Raw genomic sequence first — 27,922 nt, 5'->3', positions numbered from 1 at the left:
TCGGTCGTTCAGTCCCTGTGTTGGAAGAACCTGGGAAGAGCTACCCGGAGAACCCCACGTTTTTCCAATTCCCAAGGATTAAATCCCATTTTTGTAAAAGAATTCATGAATCTTAAGTACGACCTAAGGTATCCCCCCCCCCTTAAATTCCCATGGGGGGGGGGGGCGGGGGGAAGTGCTCAGTCCTCAGGAGAATAAAGGACAAGGTCAAAATCCTGCGCCCCTGCCCCACCTTAATTACTGGGAAGAATCTGTGCAGGTGATGCCTCCCCCTCCCGGGCTGGCCTGCCTGCAGGCGAGTCCATTCTGCTCTGCCTGGGCTCCCCAGGGTGGACAAGGTGGGCCAGGGCCTGGCCTGAGGTCTAGGCTCTGAGGTCCTTTCTGCTTCTACTTTTGGAGTTGAATGGATTTGAGGTAGCAATTCTGGGTGTGTCTGCTCTGCAGACTTAAAGTCGTCCCCTAGTGGACTAGACTGGGAGGAAGGACCAACCATGGGTCCCATCTCCAAGGAAGAGCCAGCAGCAGCTCGTACTTGATGCACTCACTCAGCTGACATACCATGAGGTTGAACTGCAGTGCTGGGAACTGTTATTTAACTAAACCCTGGTAACTGAAATTAATGAGCATCAAAACAGTGCAAAGTCAGGACTGCTTGTATTCAAGCAGGTGTCACCTGAAAATCAGGTCATCCACCTACTCCGTGTACTCGGCCCCTCTTCAATGATCAGTGGGTCTCAGAGCGGCCGTGCATTGCAGTCACCTGGGAACTGTAAACGCGTGGGGCCGGGAAGCCCAGCTCTAGAAATCACGATGTAATTGGCCTGGAGTGAGGCCTGGGCATGAAGAGTTTTAAAGCTCCCAGGTCTGCTGGGGGATCCCGGGCCACCTGAGAGTGGAGGCAATCCTGCCACTGAGACCCCAGATCAGGGGTCCTTGAACTTTTTAAACAGGGGGCCAGTTCCCTGTCCCTCAGACCGTTGGAGGGCCGGACTATAGTTTAAAAAAAAACTATGAACAAATTCCTATGCACACTGCACATATCTTATTTTGAAGTAAAAAAACAAAACGGGAACAAATATAATATTTGTATTTGCATGTGGCCCGCGGGCCGTAGTTTGAGGACCCCTGCCCCAGATCCTGGAAACTGGACAGGACACATACCTGCTTTCTTCAACAAATGCAGTGAGAGAAACAGCAAGAACACGGGGAGGGGGGGGCTGTAGGTAAGTATTAAAAGTAAGTAGACACAGCAACTAACTACACATGGATCTTGATTTAAATTAAACAGAAAAATTTATGAGACAACTGGTAAAATCTGAACACTGCATTTTTAAAAAATTGTGGTAAAATACACATAAGCAACCTGCCACCTTAACCTTCTTAAAGTGTATAGTTTAGTAGTGTTAGTACATTTATACTGTTGTGTGGATATTAAGAAATTATTGCTAATTTATTTAGGTGTGATAAGGGTTTATATTTTTTAAAAAGAGTCCTTATCTTTTAGAAATATTCAGGCAAATATTTACAGATAAAATGTGAAGTCTGGCGCTATTTTCCCCTCAAAATAGAGGAAACAAGATTGGCCATAAATTAGTAACGGTTGAAGCTAGTTGAAACAACTTTAGAAATCACTACACTATTCTCTACACACTTTTGTGTGGTTTTGACATTTTCTTTAATTAAACATTTTTAAAAAGTACTTTTCCCCCTGAATAGTTTGTTCTCAATTGACTTTTTTACTTCCCCCCTGTAACTCCCAGGCTTTCTCTGCTATATTTCTACTAGTCTATCAGTTCTTGTTAGCTTTTCTGGGACTACTCCACACACATTCCTTATAATTTCACTCTCCCATCTCTGTTTGGGGGCTGTCTTTTTTTTGCCCAGTTGTCTGACCACTGGGCAGCCTGGGCGGCACCCACGGACCTCAGTTTCCCAAGCGCCCCGCAACTGCAGCGGCTCCTCCATGCGGGCGGCCCGTCACCACGTACCTTCACTGGCTGGATGATGAAGACGTTCTGAAGCACCGATAAGATCATAGAGATGAGCCAGCTGGTGGCCTGGTCCCTGCTCAGTTCCAGGCTGTACAGTGCTGTGAAAAAGGCCGCGGCCAGGCTAGTGGCGCCCAGCAGGAGCCAGCAGATGGGAGCCAACCACCTGGAGAGACCATCCGCGGTGGACCTCCGCCCTCCTTCTGGGCTCAGGATGGGGAAACTGGTTGCCTCCCTTAAGAAGAGAAGGCGAAGTAACAACCTCATAGCCAACAGCTGGGGAGGCGGGGTCACGGGGTAACGAGAGCCAGGTGCGGCGATTACCCGGCGGGCCCTGGCTCTGCGGGAAGGATGTGTGTCTCCAGGAGCTCCTGGAGCTTCTGCAGGTGGCTGGCTGCACCCAGGAGGTCGCCAGGCTGGTCGAACTGGGTGGGACCCAAGGTGCTCAAGTGCGACCGCAGCCTCTGCAGAACCCTGAGCAGGTAGCAGCGGAGATGACGGTGGTTTTCAGCAGCCACTGAAAATAGATGCCAGGTTGACATTGTTAGTAAGTGGAGGGTTTCAGTAACTAGCACCAACTGTCAGAGATGAGCAAGTCATTAACTGATGATGAGGTTAAACTTCCCAGGGAGTAGAGATTGCACCCAACACCCACACTACTGTATAGTCTTCTCTGAGCACAGCGGTAACTTTCTAACAACTTGTATAATTCCACACTTTGATCTAGAGACTTCAAAACCTGACTGAGCCTGGTCGGCATGGCTCAGTGGTTGAGTGTTGACCTAGGAACCAGGAGGTCACGGTTTGATTCCCGGTCAGGGCACATGCCCGGGTTGTGGGTTTGATCTCCAGTGGGGGGCATGCAGGAGGCAGCCCATCAATGATTCTCTCTCATCATTGATTTTCTATCTCTCTCTCCCCCTTCCTTTCTGAAATCAATAAAAATAAAAATAACCTGATTGAGCTTTTCCACCAGAACTGCAGCACATGTGACTATACTAGGTAAGTGCCCAGGAGGCCCAACCTACATTTGAGAACCCATAGATTGCCTAATCTCACCACCCCACAGCAGAAAAAGAATGACAAGTTTCAACAGTCTCTACAAAGCAGATGGCATACGGGGTCTCACACAGGAAACACTTCTGTAGGTTTTTCCTTAGTCCTTTACTTTGTATCACTGAGGGATCAAAGCATCAGCTCTCTATGAAAAGCCTAAGGAAATTCAAACAAGCAGAAGGCTGTACGGTGCCTGCTGTGATGCTGACAGGTAAGCAGTGAAGGGAGCGGGAGGAGAGGAGAGGTTGGTACTAAACCTGCGGCCTTCCCACTCGCCCCGCAGGGTGCTGCCTCCAGGTGAGAACGAATGAGGCTGGATAACAGCGCCACCAGCTGGCTCACGCGGTAGGAACCCCACGAGGATGGTTCATGTTCTGAGAGGAGGCCCGGGTCTCTCCTGAGCAGAAACCCCACCGTTTCCTTCAGCTCCTGAATGCAGAACCAAGATGAGAAGAGTCAGGCTGTGTGACATCAACCCAGGGATGGTAGTGACGACAGGTGGCAGCGCCGCCGTCTCTACTCAGAGGAGCATATCCTTAGTGCGAAGAACCTCAAGTTCTCATTTTGTCTCTGCTTTTTAAAAAAGAAGGCACGTCCCAGGAGGTTCAAAACTAGTTTCATGCCCAGCTGGTGTGGCTCAGTGGTTGAGCGTTGACCTGTGAACCAGGAGGTCATGGTTTGATTCCCAGTCAGGGCACATGCCCAGGTTGCAGGCTTGATCACAGTTTGGGGTGTGCAGGAGGCAGCTGACCAATGATTCTCTTTCATCATTGATGTTTCTATCACTCTCTCTCCCTTCCTCTCTCTAAAATCAATGAAAAGATATTTTTTAAAAACTTTTTAAAAAAATAAACAAAAACTAGTTTCATGAGAGACTATAGCATGAAAGACGGGACAGTCTGACCAACCATCAGAAGCTAAAACAAGCCCAGAGCGGCACATTCTGCACTCCCATGGAGCCTCAGAGCCAGGAGGAAAATTAGTGGCCGGTGGATCACAACCCAGGGGGCAGGACCTAGGGGAAAGCTGACAGGGTTAATGAGACCCGAGAGCCTCTTCCCTGGTCTTTGCTAGCACATGGGGAGAGGAAGCAGGCGTTTACCTGTGGAATCCCACACAGACTTACCTCCACGGCCTCTGAGGCTGAGAGAGGCTCAGAAGACGCATCTGAGAGGCAGGAGGCCTGCGGGGGAGCCGAGGGGGGCAGAGGCTCCTGGGGCTGACTCAGTGGGAAGAGCCGCCCTATGACGAGGTTGACTGGGAAGAGGATGACGGCAGTTTGGATGCTGACAAGCAGTTCGGACCAGGTCACGGCACATGGACCCACTGGAAGAAAAGCTTTACGTTAACCTCACTCCTCAGCAGCCGAAACCCCCGACAGTCACCCCTCTCCCAGGTGTGAGTCTTTGCTTAGCAGTTTCACTGCGATGATCTAAGGCAGTGGTTCTCAACCTTGGCTGCACACTAGAATCACCTGGGAATCTTTTTAAAATCCTGATTTCTGGGCCCCATCCTCTGGAAATTCTGTTTTTTTGATATGGGGTGAGGCCACAACATTAGTAACAAAGAAACAGAATTTCTGGAGGATGAGGCCCAGAAATCAGGATTTTAAAAAAGATTCCCAGGTGATTCTAATGTGCAGCCAAGGTTGAGAACCACTGGTCTAAGGAGAAGATATGGCAGTGAGGATCCTGATGGGTTCCTAAGGCTGCTTCACTTGCTAGTGGCTCGGAACAGTGAGCCGTGCTAGTGTGCCCTAACGTCAGGCAGCAGAGGGAAGAAAGGAAGGCTCGCCAGGAGGCTGTAGGAGAGTGAAGCAGAGGACAGGGTTACACGCCGGGAGCAACACCCACAGGACCCAGCCAGACCTTGCTCGTCTCTGTGGGCGGGGGGGCCGTTCATCCTCCAGAACATGAGGCTGGTGACCATGTTGCAGAGCAGGAGGGTCATGCAGCTCGTGAGCCGCTGGGCTCTCGTAAACTGGTCCCAGGGATGGCGAGTGGCCACCGAGAGCCACAGGGAATCCTGGGTGAGCTTCTCCACGATCATGGAGGAGAACAGGTGTCTGAGAACACAAATGACAACAGGAGAGCCATGAGGTTGCATCCTGAAAGTGCCCTGGACGAAGGGGCGGCTTGCCCGGCAACAAGCTGCATAGCAACAACTCCGCCACGACTCACACCTCTGTGAAGGCGCTGTCACATGACTGATAGCATGATTCTTTTGTTATTTTAGGATAAAAAGGTTTTGAAGGTAAAGTTAATTTCTGTGGTTTGAGATTTTAAAATTAAAAACTGTTGCTTTAGCTTTTTAAGAGTTTTTGCTTTTGCTTTTTTTTGTTTCACCTAAAAATTTATTTTTTAGTCTTCAAAATATATTTGCTTATTTCTTCAAAGCGTTTTGATAAATATTTTTACTTTTAAAAAGTTTGCATTAGGTTTGCACTCAAGATAGTTTGCTAAAGTCATATTCTGAGCACATTCTCTACTCCAAAGGTGGAGGAACTGTAAAGAAGATGTAAAAAGAAAGAACCAAAATATTAGCTGGGCTTCCAAACAAAATACACATCTCTGAGGGAGGAACGGAGTGAGAAACCAGGGGAAGAAGCTACGGGCTGACGGGCTCCAGGTCTGGGAGAAGGCAGGACACAGGGGGAGGCTGGCACTTGCAGGGAAACGGGACTACGTGTTTCATAGACTGGGAAAGGGAGAGCTGAGCCATCTCCACTGCCTGAAGCCAGGGCTGAGCTGGAGCTTATGAAAGGAAACTACAGAACAACATGCCACAGAGCTACACGTGGACAGCAGAGCGTGGGCGAAAGAGGGCAGCCCCAGGACCAGCAATGAGCCAAGGGGCCCAGCGCTTCATGACGAGATCTACAATAGCCCTCGCTGCACTGATTTCACTGAGAAATAGGAGTTCCAAAATGCTGTAATAAGGCCTAGTTCTAGAGACGTGAGGATTGGATTGAAACATCAGAAAAGCTACGAGGCAGAGTAAGAGTGGAAATAGAGATTGAGATTTAATAATAAAACACTAGAAATGAATATACAACTCAAAATTCCTCACCACATAAAAAAATCTAACGCCCAGCCGGTGTGGTTCAGTATTTAAGTGTTGACCCATGAACCAGGAGATCAGGATTCAATTACCTGTCAGGACACATGCCTGGGTTGTGGGCTCAATCCCCATTAGGGGGCGTGCAGGAGGCAGCCAATCAATGATTTTCTCTCATCATTGATGTTTCTATCTCTCTCTCTCCCTCTCCCTTCCTCTCCAAAATAAAACATCTCTCTATATAAAAAGCTAATATGCAGTGTCCACTTGGGAGTTTGACCAGGAGACCGGGAGTTCGATTGCTCACTATGACGTGCGCTGACCACCACGTCAGTGCGGAATAAAGGGAGGCGCCGGCTGGCAGCCAGAGGTCCCAATCGGCCCTGATCATCGGCCAGGCCTAGGGAACCTACCCATGCATGGACTTCGTGCACTGGGCCTCTAGTACACACACACACACACACACACTCTCTCTCTCTCTCTCTCTCTCTCTCTCTCTCTCTCTCACACACACACACACACACACACACACACACACATGCTCCAACAGAGAGTAAGAGAATGCCAGATGAACAATATTTTCAGAAGTGACATCTGAGAATATTTCAGAATTGACATCTGAGAATATTTCAGAATTGAAGATGTGATTTTGTACTTTACCATAATAAAAACATTTTTAAAAGTACCTTCTGAGTACCAAACAGGATTAAAAAAATGAATCCATAGTAAAAAGAATTATGATAAAATTTGGAACATCAAGAATAAAGGTAAAATATGAAAGAGAGAAATGGGAGTCTACTTGAAAAGAATAACAGCCAGACTGACAAAAGACTGACACAACAACAAAGGCAGTGTTGGAGGCAATTCTCCATGAATACGTCACATATAGGCATTCATAAAATATTTGCTCCTGGACTATCTTATAAGGAATCTTGGTATAAGCAGACAGCCCTGGAAAAATAGAGACAGTGATTCTCTTTGGGGCAAATTTACTTACATTTCCAGGTTGTAAAGCTAGATACACCCTCCTCCTCAGATTGCCCTCGAGGAAGCCACAACATTGGATTTACTAGACAAAGACTTCAAGTCATTTTAAGTGTGTTCAAAGAACTAAAGGAAACTATGTCTAAAGAACTAAAGGAAAGTAAATGAGAATGATATTTTGCCAAATAAAAATGTCAATAAAGACAAATTATTTTGTAAAAAGAACTGAGTAGCAAGTCCGCAGTTGAAAAATACACTAAGTGAAATGAAAAATTCAGTAGAGAGGCTCACAACATAATTGAGTGGGCAGAGGAAAGAATCAGCAAACGTAAGATAGGTCAATTTAAATTATACAGTCTGAAGAACAGAAAGAGTAAAGAATGATGAAAAATGAACAGAGCTTCAGAGACCTGTAAGACACCATCATTTCCCAACAATACCTAAAGGAAAAGAGCTGTTTCTTTGAGACTGGTATGAAGACCCGGTCACGCTCACAATCTCCAAGGTCCTCGGCCAGCCAACAGTTGCATAGGAAATGCCATTTCCTGTTACCTGCCATGTCGCTGACAATGACCTGGTTTACATACCTATAGTAAAATGAAGATAGCCATGTTAGGGAGGGGGGCACAATTCAGTTGTTGTAGTAAGAAGCAATCTATAGAAACAACCTAAATGTCCATTGATAAATGGGTTTAAAAATATGGTGTACACACACACACACACACACACACACACACGAACACACACATGCACACACATAAAATAGAATGCAACTGCCATTTGCAACAATATGGATGGACCTTGAGGGCACTATGCTAAGTGGAATAAGTCAGACAGAGAAAGACAAATACCATATGATTTCCTGTATATGTGGAATCTAAAAGCAAAAACAAAAAAAAACAAAAAAAAGCTCATAGATACGGGGAACAGACTGGTGGGTGCCAAAGGTAGGAGATTTGGGGGGAATGGGTGACAGGATCAAAAGGTACAAACTTCTAGTTATAAAACAAGTAAGTCATGGGGACATAGTGTACAACATGGCAACTATAGTTAATAATACTGTACTGCATGTTAAAAAGTTCTAAGAGAGTAGATTTTAAAGTTTCTCAGCACAAGAAAAAGAATTCTGTAACTATGTATGGTGATAGATGTTACTAGATTTATTATGGTGATCATTTTGCAAGATATACAAATATTGAATCATTATCTTGTATACCTAAAACTAATATGTTGTATGTCAATTATACTTAAATAAAAAATAAACCAGATAATTTAGAAAAAGAAGTAATCTTGCCCTGTCAGTGGGTTCTGTCTCATTGTAAGGCAAGAACTAAAGGAAGAAACAAGAGCTGATCCCATTTCCTCAGGGAGTTCATGTACTGAACACAGAATGCGGATCCTGTAACCTACAAACAGTCCAGTGTGTGTGTGTCCTCTAAGCTTCCCGGTTCCATATGTGAGGTGCCCGGCCACCTCTACAGGCCTCCCGTCTGCCTCTATCTTACAGAACAGAGGCTCACCTCTGGCCCCAGGTGACTTCTGATCTTTCTGTCTCTGCAGTTTTCCTTTTTAAAAGAATTTCATATATGTGATTCACACAGTATGTATTCGCACAGTCTGGCTTCTTTCAGTTAGCATGGGAATTCATCCATGTTGTAGGTATTAGCAGACTGTTCTTTTCGTCGGTGAGTAGTATTCCATCTAATGAATATACTAACATTTATTTATTTATTCACCTAATGGGCATTTGTGTTGTTTCCAGTTTTGGGCTACTAACAATAAAACAGCTATGAATATACGTGTATAAGTCTTGAAGGACATATTTTTTTCATTTATCTAGGAGCGCAATGTCTGGGTCGTATGGGAAGTGTATGGTTAACTGTACAAGAAACTGACAGCCTGTTCTCCAACGTGGCTGCACCATTTTACACGCCCACCAGTGCTGTTGTGAGTGTGCCCCACCCTCTCCCAAACTTGGTTTTGTTGGACTTTTTAATTTTAGTCATGCTGCTGGGTGTTTAGTTAGTGCTATCTCACTGTGGTTTTAATTTGCATTTCCTGATGACTAACGGAGTTGAGCATCTTGTCAAGTGTTTATTATTCACCTTTGTAAATGAAACTGAGATGATAGTGTACAAACTGATCTGTAGATGCCCGATCAGAATGGAAACAGTAAGCAAATTATTAGGCTCTTGCGGCCTAGTGGCTGGTGTATCTAGCCTAGAGGGCAAGACTGACTTTGGGCAGCTGCACACTCTTTTCAGAGTGGCCCCTATTCAGGAATGAGGCTTGAGTACACGAGCCTTGGATCTTTGACTTCATCCCTTATTTTTTCCTAATCCCAACAAACCAATAATCTTCACCCTTAATTCATTTCATCATCTACTTCCTCCCCTCCCCTCTCCTCATTCCCAAGGTGCTGCTGAAGGGAGATGCAGAACCATCTGGGCCCAGCACAGCCTCATCACTGAACCCTAGGCACACACCACTTCTTAATTCCACCTTTCCTCTCTCCTGAGCTCTGAGTTCTGACCCAATGCACAGTATTCAGGATATAGCTGTTTACTGAATTTACTCTTTGAATATATATTTCATATTAGAGATACCTTTAATTTGTGGTACTTTGGGGCAATATTTCCTTGTGGTTACTTGTACACACCATGACAACATTTAATGAAAATAAAAGAAAAATAAAACATCTATCATTCTTAAATCCACAAAAAATCATAATGTTAATTTCCACATTGATTTCGGGGGTTTCTTCTTCATAGACAGCTTTGAAATGTACATCTAACTGTGACTTCTTGGCTCAGACTGTTGTTATTTACTGCGATGACAAGCTGAGCCCACAACAAGCCAGCGTGAGGCAGGTGCTTACCAGGCAGGGCTGGCACCTGAGTTGTCATGCCAGAGTCGGAGGCTGTGCAGCTCCCCCAGGGAGGACCGGGTGCCGAGCAGGAAGACATCCAGTCCCCCTCGTTCAAAGACTGCCTTCTGGCCGTCCCAGAGGTGATGGGGCTCACTCCGTCCCTCTGACCCATACAGGGTGACCACCACCTGAGACATGACACAGGAAGTCCTCACATGGTTATTTGGTTCTTTGGGTTTATCCCCAAGGAGAAAGATGAAGGCAGAGACACTGGACTGAGATGAGGTCTCTGGGATCTGAGACAAGGACAGAGGGCTCTTCAGATTCACAGTGTAGAACTAGGAAGTAGCCCTCTGGGACCCCCCGTAAGTGCTACAGGACGCCGGGATAGCAGAGTGTATTGTATCTCACGTGGTAGGAGCCGGAGCCGTGAATGAGGGGCATGTGTGTCATTAACCTGAGCTGTTGTAGAGGCCCTTCTTCGATATCCAGTGGAGATCTGAATAAGGTAGCGACACCGAGAGCTGGGGTCATTATCGGCCAGGACAGTGACCTTCACCTGCAGGAAAAGCAGAACCAAGAAAATGGGCTGACCCTTACTCAGGCTCGTGGAGGAGCTGCTTCCCCCGCTAGGGAGCTGGAGGATGCACGGCTGCAGAGCTGGCCATGGTCTGGAAAGCGAAGGGAGGTGTAAGCAGACCTAGGTTAAGTGATAAGCGGGGAGGGCGGAAAGGCCAGGGTTTATGCCTCTAAAAGGAAATAGTCATAGAATCAACCACGTCTTGGGCCTCTCAATCTTCCCACTTCCCTCCCACCCAGGTAGATAACATATAAAACATCCAGTTAAACTTGAATTTCAGACAAACACTGAATAATCTGTGGGCATACTTACACCAAAAATGCATTCACTATTTATGTGAAATTCAAATTTAACTGGGTGTTCTGTATTTTTATTTACTAAAACTGGCAATCCTATACCCATGGCAACAAAGAAATGAACATGTTGTGCATTCTACAATTTCCAAGTGTAAGAAAACACAAGAGCAAGAAAGAAATAGAACAGAAATTAAGAACAAGCAGCCATCAAAGCATTTTCTGTTTGTTTCAAAAAAAGTTTCTTACAGGTTTTTTTATATATTGCAATTATAATAAATTATAATTTGGCTTACATATAACTTTCATGTGCAATGTGTAAAGTGAGATAAACATGCATTTGGTTATAGTTAAATTCTCTACATGTTTTCTTTTGGCCTATCCCTACATGAATCACATGAGAATTCAACCTTGGCTAAAAGAAAAAAAAGGATATAAAGAGTTAAGTTCCTAGGCCTCGAGAGAGTAGATATAAAGAGAAATTTAAGAACACTCGCACCTGAATTTCTCCTGGAACCACAGGACCAGCCTCTTTGGATGAAGGTGTTTTTTCCCCACCTTGTTCAACATACTCAAGCCGCTGTGGCAAAACTTTTGGAATCAAGGTCTCCTCACCTTCTGCATATCTGCCTGATCCTTTCTCCAAGCCCACACAAACAGGAGCAGGTAGAACCCCAAAAGGCTGGCCAGCAAGGACACCCCAACAGGGTTGTTGGTCACGCGCAGGAATAGCTTGATCGTGTCTTCAACATTCACTGTCCGGGGCACTATGAAGAAGTCGCTGCCAAAGTAGGTCAGGTGGTTACAGAGGCACTGGGTCCTCACCACTGTGCTCTGTGGCCCGACCTGGAATAGAATCGAGACACTGACGCTAACGAAGGGCCAGCCATGAACCATCAACACAGGCAGTTTAGAGCGGGAACAGAATGTCTGGGTCGCTCATTCACTGCTGCTGGCGGTGTAAACGGGTATCACCAACGTGCACAGCACGCTGGCAACATCTGGTGAAGCTGAACAAGCACAAACCCTCTGAGTCCGGCAATTCCAGGGCTGACTGTGTAGCCCAGGGCACTTCACACACGTGCACAAGGGGACATGGAAAAGAATGCCCTGCCAGCACTGCTTAGAACATAAAACACCCGGAGCGCCTGTCTGTCTACTAACGGCAGAACATACAAACAGGTAAAGACACGAGTAGAGGCAACCGGTGGAATACTATACGACAGTGGAAAGGAATACAAACATGGATAAATGCTGAGTGGAAACCCAAGTTACAGAAGGGTATGTACAGTTTGGTGCCATTTGCACAAAGACCAAAACAACACTTATGTCTCTGCGCCTGCCGGTGTCCTCACTGGGACGTACGCTCATGAGGACACTGTTCCGTCCATCACTGCACCCCTGGCTCCGGGCCTTGGCCTGGCTGGGGTGCTCAATAGCAGGCGCTCAATAAACACTCGGTGGGAGCATGAACACACCAAATTCAGGCTGGTGGTCACCCTTTGTGGGGAGGAAGGGAACGGAATTGGTGAAGGATATACAGAGCACTTAGATTATGCCTGAGTGTCTTCTTTCTACACATCTAAGTAAAGTGCTAATTCTGTAATAAAGCTGAGTGGTGTGTCATGCTTTTATTATATTATTCCTTATAACTTTCCATATGTTGTAACATTTCCTCATAAATTTTTTTTAAATGTCACCAGGACCCTGGCCAAGTGGCTCAGTTGCTTGGAGCGTTGTCCCCGTAGACCAAAAGGTGGTGGATTGGTTCCCAGTCAGGGCACATATCTAGGTTGCAGGTTCGATCTTGTTGGTAGGCAATCGATCGATGCTTCTCTCTCACATCAATGTTTCTCTCTCTCTCTCTCTCCTCCTTTCTCTCTCAAATCAATAAAAATATATCTTCGGGTGAGGATTAAGAAAAAAATTACTAGGCAAGTAAATGGAAGGTACCCATTCCATGTGTGATCTTGCAGATGAAAAGTCTACAATAGTGTCATTATGACTGATTTCTCTGCATGGCACAAGGTTAAGTTCTGGTCGCCCCACCTATATTCTGCCCTTGGGGGAACTCTCATCCGTTCTCTGCAGCTCTGTTCCCTTCACAGAGCCAAACACTAGGGAGGCTTCCAGGAGGCGAGACACATCCTGATGCCTGTTGCGTCAGGGGTCACTGCTCTGCCAGGGGAGAGAGCCTGTTGCTGGAGTGTGGCTTCCCTGACCAGCAGCACTGCCTCCCCGGGAGCCGTTAGAGAGGCAGGATCGCAGGATCGCAGGCCCGCCCAGGTTTACGGCAACAGAATCTTCACAGACAAGCTTCCGGTTTGAGGATGTGCTTGGGAAGCAGCACCCGATCCTCCAGAAACCGCTGCTTGAGGCCACGAGCGATGCGGGTGCCGTCCAGGGAACCCTTTTCCTTCTAGTCCCAATCCGGGCGACACCTTCTCAGGTGGCTCATAGCAGCCTCACGGTTTCCAGAACCTTGCAGCACACTCTGTGCAAGTGGACCAGGATCTGCATCAGTCAGGACCTCACAGGACCACTGGTGTGAGAATGTAGTGTCACTTGCAGTGGGCAGACACCAGGGAGTCGGCAATATTACAAAGGTGACAATCTGTCTCTGGCCTGGAGGGTACAAGAATGGGCGAGCTTCTTTTTAAGTACAAAAATCCTCTTTTATTTAGCAGGAAGTTCATTTCCGTTTACCCACAACATGTTTAATACTTGCAGACTTGAACAGCTTCCACATATTGCTTTTCTTATTTTACCTGGAACTGTCACATTCACGGTGGACTAATGCTTGAGAAAGAAATCACAAATATGAAGCACGGCCTGCTCCAAAGAGAGACTCTTGCCCAGCCCACTACACACCACCGTCCTTCTTCCCAGCTGATTTATTTCCCTTCTATTTTTTTTAATCTTCACCTGAGAATGGATTTTTTTCATGGATTTTTATATAGAGAGGAAGGGACAAAGGGAAAGGGAGGAAGGGAAGAAGAGAAGAAGCAAGGGAGGGAAGGGAGGATAGTAAGGAGAGAGAGAAGGAATCAAACCTGCAACCCTTTGGTGTATGGGGTGATGCTCCAACCCACTGAGCCACCCGGCTCCTTCTATGCTTTTGAAGGGAACTGAGGTAACAGATGCACCGTGTTTAATGCCAGCGAAGGTAGGAGAGAGGCGGGGAAGCGGCACAGCTTCTCACCTGACACCCGTCGCTCTTCCACGTGCTGTTGTGGCTGTCCCAAAAATAGCACTGAGTGAGGGCAGTGACGATGGAGAACAGGGTGGGAGTCCGCTGAGCCTCCTCCTTGCTTTTATTCAACACGGCTGTTATGTAGTAGATGCCGATCCCATGCTGCAAACTCCCTGGAGTCAGCACCCATGTATACGCCTCATCTGAGAACGACGAAGAGTGCTTAATTGCATTGTACGTGGGAGAAAAATACTGTTAACGCTTTCTTCTGCAGGGCCTGTTGTTATTTTACTTTCCAAAGTAATAAGCCTAGAGTCACAGTGATTTCTTTAAAAAATGACCAGAAGTACAATCCAGGGCCCTGGGTAACTCCTGCTGCAGTAAAAAACCATCTTCTTTTGATGAATGAAAATTTAGGCCTAAGGAATTAGACTGTATTAGGTTTTACGCCGCCGCAAGGAAAAACCGTGAGTCCAAACAGAGACCAGATTAAACAGGCTTTATTGGGAGCACACGGGCGGGTTCACCAGCTCGGAGAGGGGAGCAGGAGAAGCCGCGCCAAACTGGAGCAGGGGCAAGTTTTCATGCTGGCAGAAACTGGTGGCAGTGGGGGTTTTCCGGGGTCAGGTGAAACCTTCGGTCTGTCCTGCGGTTTTGGCCATTTCCTGGAGCCGTTTGTCCGGCAGGGACTTTCCACCGGGGTGGGGCAGTTTCTGGACGTCAGTGTGGTGAGGTCAGTTTCTCACCGGACCAAGAGAGGGAGGGGGTCTTTTCGCCTCCGGGGCAGGGTGCCAGCGAATACCGGACAGACTGTATTAAGTGTTTTAGAAAAATGAAATCATCACACACTATTAGTAGATAGAAGACCCAGGTGTAGGGGGTGATGAAACCCAAGGACGAAGCGAGGACAGGAGCAGAGTGGTTCCAGGACGGAGCCTGGACCGCACGCCAGAGGCCTGATTTCAGGCCTGGCTCTGTCACAGGTGGTTGTTAAGTCACCAAATCTCTACTTTTCTAATCTTTCAAACAAGGAGTCTAAACGAAAGAATCTCCAAGATGTCTCCCAGCTCCAAATGACACGAGATTACTGCCAAGAGCAGCGAGAAGAAGGGAGTGCATGTTCTGACTTCATAGCTGGCACCCAGCAGCAAGAGCTGCTGCCGCAGGGGCTTTGTCTAGAGGGAAGGGTCACTTACAAAGTGACTGTGTCTGTTAGCGAGGACCATGCAGGAGCCAGAAAAAGCTCCTTCAATACAGGTAGGTTGTCACGAGGGAGACTACAACATGCTTTATCCATTCTGATTATTTTCCCCAACATCTTTTAAGGCCAAGGGTAGCTCTTTATTAAGACTTTTCAAGGAGACCGGAAAATGGCGACCAGCAGGAAGGTAGGGAGGGAGAGAGTGTGAGAGCGCAAGGAAGTGATAGAGGAGTGTGTAGACGTGTGTGGTGTGTGTGTGTATGAGCTAGGGACAGTTAGATTCTGCAGGTCTTCAAAGGGGCTGCTAAACCGGGCAGTCTTAGGCGGCGGAGCCCCGCTCTCTGCGCGGACACTCCTGGGCAGCCTGCACGGGCACAGCGACCACGCCATCTTGGGAAACAGAGCTGCTTGAGACTGGGATCCTGGCCTCAGCACCACCCAGTCTGATCTCAGACGCATAGCAGGACCCTGCAGCCACTGGGGACAGAGACCTGTGACCACAGCTTCAGACCTGCAGACACCAAAAGTTCAGAAATCCCCGCGGCAGATCCATGAGTAACAGAGCCCATCCCCCCTTCCTGCAGGCTCGCGGGCAGCGCCATAGTAACTGATAGACCCACCCCTTGCCGGGGCCTCAGTGCTGCCACAGGAACTTTAGCCTGGAAGTGCGCGAGCACCTTGGAACTGATCCCGCTTAGGGCTGGGTTCAGCAGTCCTGGGCTGGGAGCAAACGCACGCGAGAACACCTGGAGGGAACTGATCCTGCTCACACTGCCGGCTTCGGAGCCCTGGGCTGGGAGCAATTGTGCAAACACCAGGAATTTGTCCCACGGAGCACAGGCCCAGGGACCCCGATTCCCTGGGCAGGAGGCAGCACCGAGCACCAGTGACTTGACTGTGTTTCTTATCACCTGTGCCTGAGATCCTGATTCCCTGTGCATTCATACTAAGAGCCAGTGACTCCAATTCCTGGTGCAAAGGCACACAGAGACCCTGATTCTCAAGGCGAGGTCGCGCGAAGCAACAGAGACTCTGATACTGGATTCCTGGGGGACTCTGACTCCTGGTGCATGCTAGGGGGCGCTGATTTTCAACACGCTCCAGGGGGGTCTCTGTTTCAGCACGGTGCAGGCAGGGTCCCTGATTCTAAGGGCACGAACGAGGCCACATTGAGCGCTGGCAACACTGACTCTGAGCGAGCCTGGTTCAAACCAACCCACAACAACCACACATCTTAGTGTCAGAGCTCTTCAGTGACACTAGAGTGGCGGGAGGCTCCCACTGCACACGGCCCAGGCCCACGCAACTCGACGTTTGAATCATCGGGAGATAATCAGAATGAAGAGACGACACAACACCCAGAGGAAAGACAATGAGGAGTCGCCAAGAAAGGAAATTAATGAAGTTGAAGCATGCAACATGACAGAAAAAGAATTCAGAATAATGGTTATACAATTCATTCACCGGATGGATGAGAAAATCAACAACCTATGCAAGAGTCAGGAAGAAATGAAAAGTGATATAGCTACAATCAAAAACACCATGGAAAGTTTCAACAGCAGGCTAAAAGAAGCAGAGGACAGAATTAGTGATTTAGAAGATAAGGCAGAGAAACAAGCTCAATCTGAACAGCAACTGGAGAAAAAAATTAAAAAGCAGGAGGAGAGCCTAAGGGAGCTTTGGGACAACATGAAATGAAGTAACATACGCATAATAGGGCTGCAAGAAGGACAAGAAGAGCAGCAAGGATTAGAAAATCTATTTGAAGAAATAATGACAGAAAACTTCCCAGATATGGGGAAGAAAAAAGTTACACAAGTACAGAGAGTCCCAAGCAAGATGAACCCCAAAAGACCCACGCCAAGACACGTCATAATAACGATGGCAAATGTACAAGACAAAGAGAGAATCTTAAAGGCTGCAAGAGAGAAACAGAGAGTTACCTACAAAGGATCCCCCATCAGATTATCAAATGATTTCTCAATAGAAACACATCAGGCCAGAAAAGAATGGACAGAAATTTACAAAGTGATGCAAAGCAAAGGACTGAATCCAAGAATACTCTATCCAGCAAGGCTATCATTCAAAACTGAAGGGGAAATAAGAAGCTTCACAGACAAAAAAAGGCTAAGGGAGTTTATTACCACCAAGCCAGCAATGCAAGAAATGCTAAAGGGACTGGTGTAAAAAGAAGAAATAAAAAGCTCAGAAAGAAAACAGCCACACAAAAAAAGAAATGGCTACAAATAAGACTTTTCAGTACTACATTTAAAGTTCTTTGGTCAAGTATATTCCAGGCACTATTTATATATCTCAGAAATTCTTTACTACTTATATATGTCAGAGAAATTATTAACTTTTCTAAACTACAACATAGTCATTCTGATCTTATACCAAGACTTACTGAGATATCTCCAGGCATTATCTAAACCTAAGATTAGAAATAAAGTTGAAATATAAGTGATATATTACATATACATATTCATCTATACATATAACATTTGAGATATATTATGACCCATTGTGCTGGAACTTTACTTTTGCAGAAGTCTCAACATCTATATATATAAAAGGCTAAGTGACCATCCAACTGTCCGACCAGCTGGTACCTATGATGCGCACTGACCACCAGGGGGCAGACGCTCAACGCAGGAGCTGCCGAGCTGCAGTGACTTGGCAGCGGTGGTTCTCGGGTGATGCACCCCGGAACCAGAGAGGAGGGAGCCTGATTCCTCGCGGAGCCACACGATTCCACCTTCGGCCATGGGTTACATTGTTGCTGGGGCACTGTCGGCCCCGGATCTGGTTTACTGCTGAGCTGTGGTGACTTGGCAGCGGCAATTCTCGGCTGACCTAATTTCCTTTCAATGCACATGAATCTGTGCACCGGGCCACTAGTTTTATTATGAAAATTTTCAATCATATAGAAAGTTGAGAGAATTTTACAGGAACATCCATAAAATCATAACCAGATTCTATAATTAACATTTACTAAATTTGCTTTATCACATAAATATCCTTCTATATATCACACAATCCATCTTTTAAAAAATGCATCTCATGCCCTGGCTGGTTTAACTCAGTGGATAGAGCGTCAGCACATGGAATGAAGGATTGCGGGTTCAATTCTGGTCAAAGACACATATCTTGATTGGTTACAGGCTCTATCCCCGGCCCTGGTTGGGGCATGTGCAGGAGGCAACCAACCAATGTGTCTTTCTCACATCGATGTTTCTCTCTCTCTGTCTCTCCCCCTCTCTTCCATGCTCTCTAAATATCAATGGAAAAATATCACTGGTTGAGGATTAAAAAAAAAAATAAAATAAATGCATTATTTATGGTCACATGTATTTATACATGTGATAAAAGTACATAGGACTAAACACAAACACAGGAGTGCTTGTAAGGCAGTGGTATCTGAATAAGATCAGTGCATTGGATCAATGTCATTTCCTCATTGCACTGCAGTTAAGCAAGATATTAGCATTAGGAGAAACTGAGTGACAAGTATATAAGATCTGTTTTTATTTCTTACAATTGCATGTAAATATACAGTTATCTAAAAAAAAGTTAATTTAAAAAGAAAAGAAAAACATGCATTGCAAAGTGCTGTGGTCAACTGCTGACACCTGAGAGGAGTCTTACCTTTCTGCTCCACCTGAGCCTTTGGCAGGGTCATGTTCAGGTGAAAGAAAGTGTGGTTAGGCTGATACTCGAACCCCAGGTAGAGTGTCATTGAAACGGGACTTTCAGGCTCTATGCACATGATCAGGGATTTCTCCAGGGAAGTGACGTTCACTGTGATGGTAAAATAGTCCGTGCTCATGTTGATGCTGGTGGGGTGGGTTTCCATGCTTGCATTTCTCCAGAGCATGATCTAAAATGAGAGACAGTTCATCACTCTTCAAATTTAAGATGACCCATTGATTGACACCTGTCAGTCTCCTTTATAGGGATAATGGGATGAAACTTCCTAAGTCTTCCTCTTTGAAATTTAGTAGGTAACACAGTGTCAGGGGTTAAGGAAGGGTAATAGGCTAAGATCTAAAATGACTTATAAGGAAAAATTTGTACAATTTCCTAAGTAAAGGTGTTAATGAAACAATGTCACTTCCATGAATCTCCAATGACTTCCTTCACGGAGTTGCTGCCTTCTATGCTTTTCTCCAGGAATTCCTAGTTCCTTCTATCTTATTTCCTAATAATCAAGTCATACCTCAATATCCTCCATTAAGTCACGGACTCGGAGCAATTTATGATTAGAACTTAGTACCACACTTCCGACGCTTCCAACAATGTTCTTCTCATCAAAATCCTTGAAGGGATTGAAAGCTAGTCCTGTTATCTAGAGACAAGAAAACTCCAGTTTCATCAATTACCAAAATATTTATAAATAACACCCCGGTACATAATAAGGTAATCAGATACCATAAATTAAAGTAAATGTTGGGATTTCCCCCCTTGCTAATATCTCAAATGAAATACCTCTCATTATAAGACTAGAGGCCCGGTGCATGAAATGCATGCACTCGGGACGGGGGGGGGGGCGGGGCTGGGAGGGGGGCCCTTAGCCTGGCCTGTGCCCTCTTATGTCGGGAGCTCTTGGGGGATGTCCGACAGATGACTTAGGCCCGCTTCCCAAGCCAGCTATAGGACATCCTTAGCACTGTTGCAGAGGCAGGAGAGGCTCTCGCCAGCCGTGAGCCCAGCTTCTGGGTGAGTGGTGGTCCCCCTGTGAGAGCGCACTGACCACCAGGGGGCAGCTCCTGAGTTGAGCGTCTGCCCCCTGGTGGTTAGCGTGTGTCATAGTGACCGGTCATTCTGAATTTCAGTGGATTTGCATATTAGCCTTTTATTATATAGGATCATATGAGAAAGAATTAATTAATTAAAGATGAGTCATTTACTGTGACCCTCAGAATTATTACTATTTTTACATCTTTATACCTAGAGGATTCATTTTACTAGGAAGTATTCTGTTCTTCAGGATAAGGCAACAATTCTATTTCTGTTTGTTAAGTAATTGCTGAAAAGAAATACAATATACTGATATGACTAGGTCAGTATATTGAATCAGTGATTATTCAGATATTCCTAGCTTTATAAAATAGTGAAGAGTTGAATCAATTCACATCATAACACAGAAACTTAGTTAAATCCAGAAGCTTGTTTAATGCTCCCCATTCTATCGTGGATCATTTTCAGAGGCCTTCAATCCTGCCAGTGTAAAACAGAAATTAACAGCACACAACCTTCTCTTGTTTGGTCTGTTAGTTTACATTTCATGGTGCATTCTTGTCACCCAAATGCCTATAGCCACCAAATCTCACTTTTATTCTGGTCAGAATCAACTTCACACTCACTTGAACATTAACTCCCGGGTGTTTATTCAAGAGCTCCTCCAGCGCCGAAGCTGATGGGAAGGCTAACCGCATGGGTGCTGGGTATCCCAGAGTGTAAGAGCTCAGAGGCAAAGTTGATATGTTTTGGCTAATGAAAAAGAAGTGAAATGGGAATCAATCTATTTTCTAAAGGTCAAAAACCTAAAATGAAACTCTCCTTCCTTCGTTCCTCCCTTCTTAAAATCCCTCCCTCTCACCTTCCCTCCCTCCCTCCTTTCCTCCTATGCTACCTGCTCAACATCAGGGTAGCAATGGAAGAGGTCAAAGTCACCGAAGACTCAGAAAATGGATGCTGCCATAGAAATGTTTCCTGGATCTCCCCAAGGGCCATCAAGGACTTTTTCAAAATATTTTCTACCTGCATTTAGAGGGAAATATCATGTGGCTTGTGTAACCTCAGGGTATTGTGTTAGTGAAATGATGATTTTGAGGGGGTTGGAAGGGGAACAGGGATCTTGACAATGATGTAATGGGAGGTGACATTGGAGAGAACCCATAGGCAGTACCTGTAGTCTGGCTAAAGAGTCATCATCCTCTGTGCCACTAAGAGGGCCCCCCAAAGAAATATGTATTTCTTTTGCCCCATGATATAAGCTACCCTAGATCTGCTTATGATAGTTTTTTTTTATATTTAAAAAGAGCTTTATTATAATGAATTCACACATACAATTCACCCATTTTGAGTATACAATTCAAAGGTTTTTTTGTAAACTCACAGGGTTGTGCAACTAGAACCATGATCTAGTTTTAGAATATTTTTCTCTCTCATAAAATAAACCCAGAACCCAGTAGCAGTCACTGTCCATTCTTCTGTCCCTATCTCCTCAATCCCTAGGTGACCACTCATCTACAGTCTATAGATTTGCCTCTCCTGGACATTTCATATAAATGGAATCATAATATATAGTCTTTTGTGATTGGCTTCTTCACTTGCCATAATACTTTCAAGGTTCATCCATGTTGTAGTTTGTATCAGTACTTCATTCTTTTTTGTTACCGAATACGATTCCATTTTATGGACATACCACTTTTTCTTTGTCCATTCATCAGATCATGGACATCTGGGTTGTTTCCACCTTTTTGCTATTTGGCCACTTGAATAATATTGCTATGAACATGATTGTACAAGTTTCAGGTGGACGGACATATGTGGATCTATTCCATGGAGTAGAATTACTAGGTCACAAGGCAATTATATTTTTAACACTTTGGGGGAACTGTCAAACTGCTTTGCAAAGAGCTGTACCATCTTACAATCTAACAGTGTATGAAGGTTCCATTTTCTCTGCCCCCTTGCCCACGCTTGTTATTAGGTGTGAAGTGGAAGCTGATTTGCATTTCCCTAATGACTGACAATGTCGAACATGTCTCATGTGCACAGCAAACATAACTTACTGAGTGCCAAGCGCGTCACTAAGGTCTTTTCACCAGATGACAGCATTAGGCAGGCTGGGCTCGCTGGGGTAGAGAGAGGACCCAGAGCAGGATTCACAGAGCAGTGTCGTCAGTGCTGCGGGCTTAGCTGGGCTGTGAGAGTCTGGGGGGAGGCTGTGCGAGACCTGGACCGGTCCAGACTGAACGTTTCTGAGGAGAGTTGGCCAGTGGCATGTACAGCACCCACCTGCTCAATGTCAGGCTTGGATCTTGGCCCACTTGCTTCGTCAGCTTTCACTACACCGCTGAGGGAGTGAATGAGGCAGACAGTCACAGGAATTTGGAAGCCCAGAGTGCTGCTGTTCTGAAATGGGCTTTCCAGTAATTGGCCACTCAGGTAAATAAGGGAGTCGACAACATCGACCTGGGAATTTTGGAAAAGCAAACAGACATTCCTGACTGTTTATGGCTGTTTTACATTTGTGTTCTTCTGAGAAGTGTTCTTTACACATTTCAAATACATTTTTATAAGAAGCAATGTTACACTGTGGCAGGGAAGGAAAATATACTATTCCATATCACCTACGGGGAGGATTCGTATTTCAGGTTGCGCTAAGCAAATGACATAACCCTTTCTGAGTGGAAAGAGGATCAAATATCTAATTAACACAACTAAGCTTAAAAGAGGAATGCAGAAGAGAAGAGTGCTGGCTGAAGTACCGCACAGACTGTCCCTTTGTATCCAGGGTCTCAAAAGCATTCAAGACAGACTTGACATGGAGATCAAGGAGAAGTTCTAAATGAAACAGAAAACACCAACTCTCCTTTCTGCAGGCTACCCTCATGGAAAACAAGTCAAATGAACCAACTGACAACTATTTACTGAACAGTCACCAAAAGTACTACTACTTTTGTTTTGAAATGTTCTTTATTTTCAAAGTTACATTTATTAAAAACTGCAAAATAAAATATCCTATCCTATATAATAAAAGGGTAATATGCAAATTGACCAAACGGCAGAACGACGGATCGCTATGACACGCACTGACCACCAGGCGACAGACACTCAATGGAGGAGCTGCCCCCTGGTGGTCAGTGCACTCCCACAGGGGAGGCGCTGCTCAGCCAAAAGCCGGGCAGGTGAGCGCAGCTGTGGTGGCAGGAGCCTCTCCCGCCTCTGAGGCAGCGCTAAGGAGCAGTGAGCAGGCGGGCAGTAAGGAGTCAGGGCTCCTGGACTGCGAGAGGGATGTCTGACTGCTGGCTTAGGTCCTAAGCCGGAAGGTGAACATTCCCTGAAGGGTCCCAGACTGCAAGAGGGGGCAGGCCGGGCTGAGGGACACCCCCAGAGTGCACGAATTTTTGTGCACCGGGTCTCTAGTATGAAAAATAAAATAACAAAAGTAAGTATAAAAAAAATAAATAAATGAAGTTAAGCCCTAGCTGGCTGGCTTAGTTGGTTGGGGAGTTGTCCCATACACCAAATGGTGACGGGTTCAATTTCTGGTCAGGGCACATACCTAATTTATGGGTTCGATCTCTAGTCGGGGCTTGTGCAGGAGGCAACCTATTGATGTGTTTCTCTCACATTAATATTTCTCTCTGTCTTTTCCTTTCTCTTCCACTCTCTCTAAAAGTCAATGGAAAAATATCCTAGGGTGAGGATTTAAAAGTAAATAAGTAAATAAAGTTAAAAATAAGACATGAACACAAAATATTTGCAACATATATAACAAAAGGTTAATATCAATAATAAATAAGCTCTCTTACAAACAAAGAGACAAGCAATCCAATGAAGGACTTAGTAATCAATAAAATGCCTTTTTTTTTTGCCTTTGAAATTGGCAAAAATGAAAGTGTGGGGGAAAGGTTGCTGAGAATGTAAAATAGTTCCTTTTAGGAGGGGAGGATAATTTTGTCATCTATTGAAAATGTAAAAGCCCATCAATTCTATTTCTAGCACTCTATCCCACAGAAATATTTGCAGAAGTCCTGAAAGATGTAGGTATAAGGGTATCCATGGATGGCTATTTGCAAGGGTAAAATATCAAGTAAACATTAAGAATAAGGAGTTCACTTATGTGTACTGACATGAAAAGATATCCTTAACTCAGCATTGAGTAAAACAATCAAGGGGCAGAAACATTTGTAGACTTTAACCGCATTTTTATTAAAACAAAACAAACCAACAAACTTTGTGTATGCATCAAAAACGTTTGGAAGGTTATGCACAGCAAATCAAGATTAATCTAATAATAGTGATTACATCTAGAGAATGCTTTTTATTTTATATGCTTTTGTTCTAATTTCCCCAAATAAACCAATACAGATTGTATTTATGTACTTATTGCAATATTTGAAAATACAGAAAATGGAAAAAAGAAAATTAAAATCCTCACTAATCCTACCACCTTAATTTATGTGTAGGGAGTAGAAGGAGGCACGAATAATTATGAGGAAGTAACACTGGCAAATGTGGTTGCAACAAAGGCAGATATCACGGAGGCATGGACTTTTGATGCCTGTTTCAAGGCTGCTCTATGCTATGGCGAGGCATGGATCTGTCTTTGTCTCCTGTGATTTCTCCTGACACATAGATCAGAAAAGCAGTGATGTGATAAATGAGAATGTCACTACTGATCCAGTTTTTTAATGATCTTCAGATTTTTTTATAAGAGAAAGTTTATTTAGAAAGTCACAGAGGTGGAAGGAATGGGCTATAGAAGTAATGGGCTCAAGAAACAAGTTACAGAGGCAAAAGAAGGGACCTGAAGCTTAAGAGAGTCAAGGAAAATGCAACTGGAGGGGGTGTCGGGGGGTGGGGGGAAGGCTTGGGCACACTCCATAGAGAGAGCTGCCTTAACATATAGTTTTTAAATGTGTTGATTTTAGAGAGAGAGGGAGAGAGAGAAAAACGGTGACTTGTTGTTTCCTTTATTTATATATTCATTGCTTGTTTCTTGTATGTGCCCTGACCGGGGATCAAACCCACAACCTTGGGGTATTGGGACGACACTCTAACCAACTGAGCTACCCAGCGAGGGCACAATCTTCAAATTTAAAGGTATAAATACACTTGCTAATATTTCCATTGAGTCTCCACAAAGTATTTCATAATGTTAGTCTGTACAGAGTACAATTTCCAGATTATACATTTTCTATTTTATTATACGTTTTCTCCTTTCCTGTTTTTCACTTTCCCCTTCCTCACATCTGTTCCCTTCCAGTCAGCCTCTGCTTACCTGCACTGACTCGGAAAGTCCTGGGATCATGGCTGTCAGTCTCTGGAGCACCTCACAAGCTTTCTGCAGTTGGCTGTGAGGTTGCAAACCATGCATCGCTTTGCTGAAGTTCCATGCCCTTTCATCTGTGACCTATTGGGAACAAAGGATTTTGTCAAAATTATTTGCATATAATTACCGCACTTCAGTAGTTTGAGATATTGCTTTAATGAGAGCTGACCTTTGGTGACATTACAAGCTCTATGAATCACAGGCTTTCCATCACACTTATTGCTTTCAGAGGCTTTTCTGCAAATAGAATTTTCACCTCTTCATACAGAAAATGGTAACAGGTCATACAATGAATGTTCCAAGGACAAGTGAGTCTGACAATAAGATCTGCAAGAGTAAGCTTAAGGCTATGGCCATGATCACAAGCTTGGGAAATGTGGAATTCAAAACAACAAGACCTTTCTATTCAGAAGTGTGTTTATCCCCTCAGTTTCCCACGGTAATTCCCTCCACCCAAGAGTTCATGTTCAAGAGGGAAGTCCTTGACATACCACACGGCTGGAGCTGGGAGGCAGGAAACCTGAGAAAACAAACAAGCCCAGGACACTAGGCGTGGTCCCAAAGTGTAAGAGGCTACTTTTTTTGAACTGGAAGTCCAACCCTGAGACAATCTGTTTACACCAACTACACGGTCCGAATTCTAGAGAACAACCCACTTACAGCTTAACTCAATCAGTATTCAATAAGTCCTTATTAAATGCCTACTGTGTACTGCTAGGCTCAAGGACTGGAGCAGTTCACGTCAGTTAAGACCCCACCCTCACGGGCCATGCAACTGAATAGGGTTATTCCTGATTGACAGGGTTATAGAGGGTTGGGTCAGTTACAGAGAGATCTCAGAACTGAGGCCCACCCAATTTTGGTTTTACGCTGTGGGACTGGGATGTCAATAAGAAGGAGTGAAGGTAAGGGAGACACAGATGCCGCCCGGCTGCATGTCTGCCTGCTGGTCAGGCTGTACTCAGCGTCATTCCAGCGGCAGCCTTACCTGATATTTCAGAGAGAACGCCTAACCTGGGCTGAACCTGGCAGATCTCACCACTTACTTAGCCTTTCTTTAATGTCTCTCAATCAAGCCTCATAGTGGTTTCCTGAACTGACTCAGAAAAACTAGAAGTTTTGTACATCTTTAGTTAGATTTATTCCTAGGTACCTGCTATTATATCTTTTAAAAAAAATCTAACTGATAGTTGCTGATATGCGATAATATAATTAACTTTAGTACATACTGATCTGATATTCAGTAACATCTCTAAATTCTCTTGATAGTTCTAATAATTTGTAGACTCTTTGGATATTCGATCCTTCAAATTTCTCTCTATTTAAGGCAAGCAAACACTCTTTGTTTAAGCTGCTGCAGATCACTTTTCCCCTCAGCAGAACACAATGCTGACTGAGACAACAGTGAACATCTAGTTTCCATTACCACTGACAGCAGATCCAGAGAAAATAGGACTCCTTTCTAACAGGAAAATGTTAGATGGCTTATAGGCAGGGCTTGTGTTTTAAAAAACCCCAAAATAACAGGGAGAAGCAGGATGTTTTCTTCAGTCAACACTGTTAAAGCAGCTTTGCCTTTCCTTCCAGTTTGTCTGGAAGGGGAACAAAGGTGATAGGAAGTTGAGAGGGTGAGGTAGAGAAGGTGTCGAAGGGTTTGCTGCTGCTAAGACAGTGGAGCAGGCCAACAAGGGTTCCTCCCCAACCGAAGCACTGATAGAACAGCATTACCTAATAAGACCGTAAATACTGAAATAGGCGTAAGACCCAAGGTGAGATATTTTCATGAACTTGCTTTTAATCGGGACACATGCCTGTCTGTCAGGCATTCCCAGGTATATTCTGCTCAGGGGTAAAGGGTGAATGAGGCTCCTTCCTAGCATCACTGTTCCCGAAACGACACCAAAATAGAAGGAAAGAATAAAAGTGCTGTGTCCAGCCCAGCCAGCGTGGCTCAGTGGCTGAGCATCGACCTATGAGCCAGGAGGTCAGGGCTTGATTCCTGGTCAGGGCACATGCCCGGGTTTCGGGTTCGATCCCCAGTGGTGGATGTGCAAGAGGCAGCTGATCAATCACTCTCTTTTTCATCATTGATGTTTCTATCTCTCCCTCCCTCTCCCTTCTTCTCTGAAATCAATAAAAATATATATATTTTAAAAGTGCTATTTCCATGTAATGAACGTACCCAGTTGTGACTTCCATGTTCCTCACTCACCTGATCAGATGCGCTCTGAGACGATGCTTGGAGATGAGTGGTGGAGACGCCTGGATGTGAGTCCTCTTTGGGGCTTGAAGTTATTCCCACCAGAGCGTTTCCAGCCTGTGTTACAGACGCAGGCCTGGGGAGCTCTGCCGTCACAGGGAGTGGCTGGCTGGTGGGCACAGGGGTGACTGACAGTCCCTGCTGTGTGACTGTCGGGAGGACTGAAGGAAACGGGCTGGCAGAATGGCACAGGGTCTTGGACTAAAAGATAAAAATATATAAAAGGAAAAGGCTAAATCTGATTTTAGCCAAATAATGAAAATTAAAGCGGTGTCTCCAAAATTGCTTTGGAACTCCCAGGGCCCTGAGATATTAATAAATATTTCTTTCAAAAAGACCCTGTGCTCAAGCAGTTTGGAGGAAGTGGCGTGTGAT

The 27,922-nt window shown here is 45.1% G+C and overlaps 1 protein-coding gene across 1 annotated transcript in view; it reads right to left on the bottom strand.

The window, feature by feature from the left end:
* The window catches only part of PKD1L3 (polycystin 1 like 3, transient receptor potential channel interacting), a 65,418-nt gene that overhangs the window by 25,182 nt on the left and 12,314 nt on the right, over nucleotides 1–27,922 (bottom strand). The window contains 17 exon segments of the mRNA XM_023756026.1: nucleotides 1,985–2,223; nucleotides 2,313–2,505; nucleotides 3,302–3,473; nucleotides 4,171–4,370; nucleotides 4,913–5,109; nucleotides 7,526–7,672; nucleotides 9,964–10,142; nucleotides 10,412–10,513; nucleotides 11,443–11,673; nucleotides 14,030–14,223; nucleotides 18,867–19,098; nucleotides 19,438–19,566; nucleotides 20,585–20,711; nucleotides 20,854–20,981; nucleotides 22,245–22,421; nucleotides 25,237–25,368; nucleotides 27,500–27,748. Of these exon segments, the coding sequence (XP_023611794.1) occupies nucleotides 1,985–2,223; nucleotides 2,313–2,505; nucleotides 3,302–3,473; nucleotides 4,171–4,370; nucleotides 4,913–5,109; nucleotides 7,526–7,672; nucleotides 9,964–10,142; nucleotides 10,412–10,513; nucleotides 11,443–11,673; nucleotides 14,030–14,223; nucleotides 18,867–19,098; nucleotides 19,438–19,566; nucleotides 20,585–20,711; nucleotides 20,854–20,981; nucleotides 22,245–22,421; nucleotides 25,237–25,368; nucleotides 27,500–27,748 (3,028 nt within the window).

Source organism: Myotis lucifugus, unplaced genomic scaffold (assembly GCF_000147115.1).
Source record: "Myotis lucifugus unplaced genomic scaffold, Myoluc2.0 scaffold_88, whole genome shotgun sequence".
Taxonomy (NCBI): Eukaryota; Metazoa; Chordata; class Mammalia; order Chiroptera; family Vespertilionidae; genus Myotis; species Myotis lucifugus.
The sequence above is the reverse complement of the archived record's forward strand: the minus strand, read 5'-3'. Positions and strand labels throughout refer to the sequence as shown.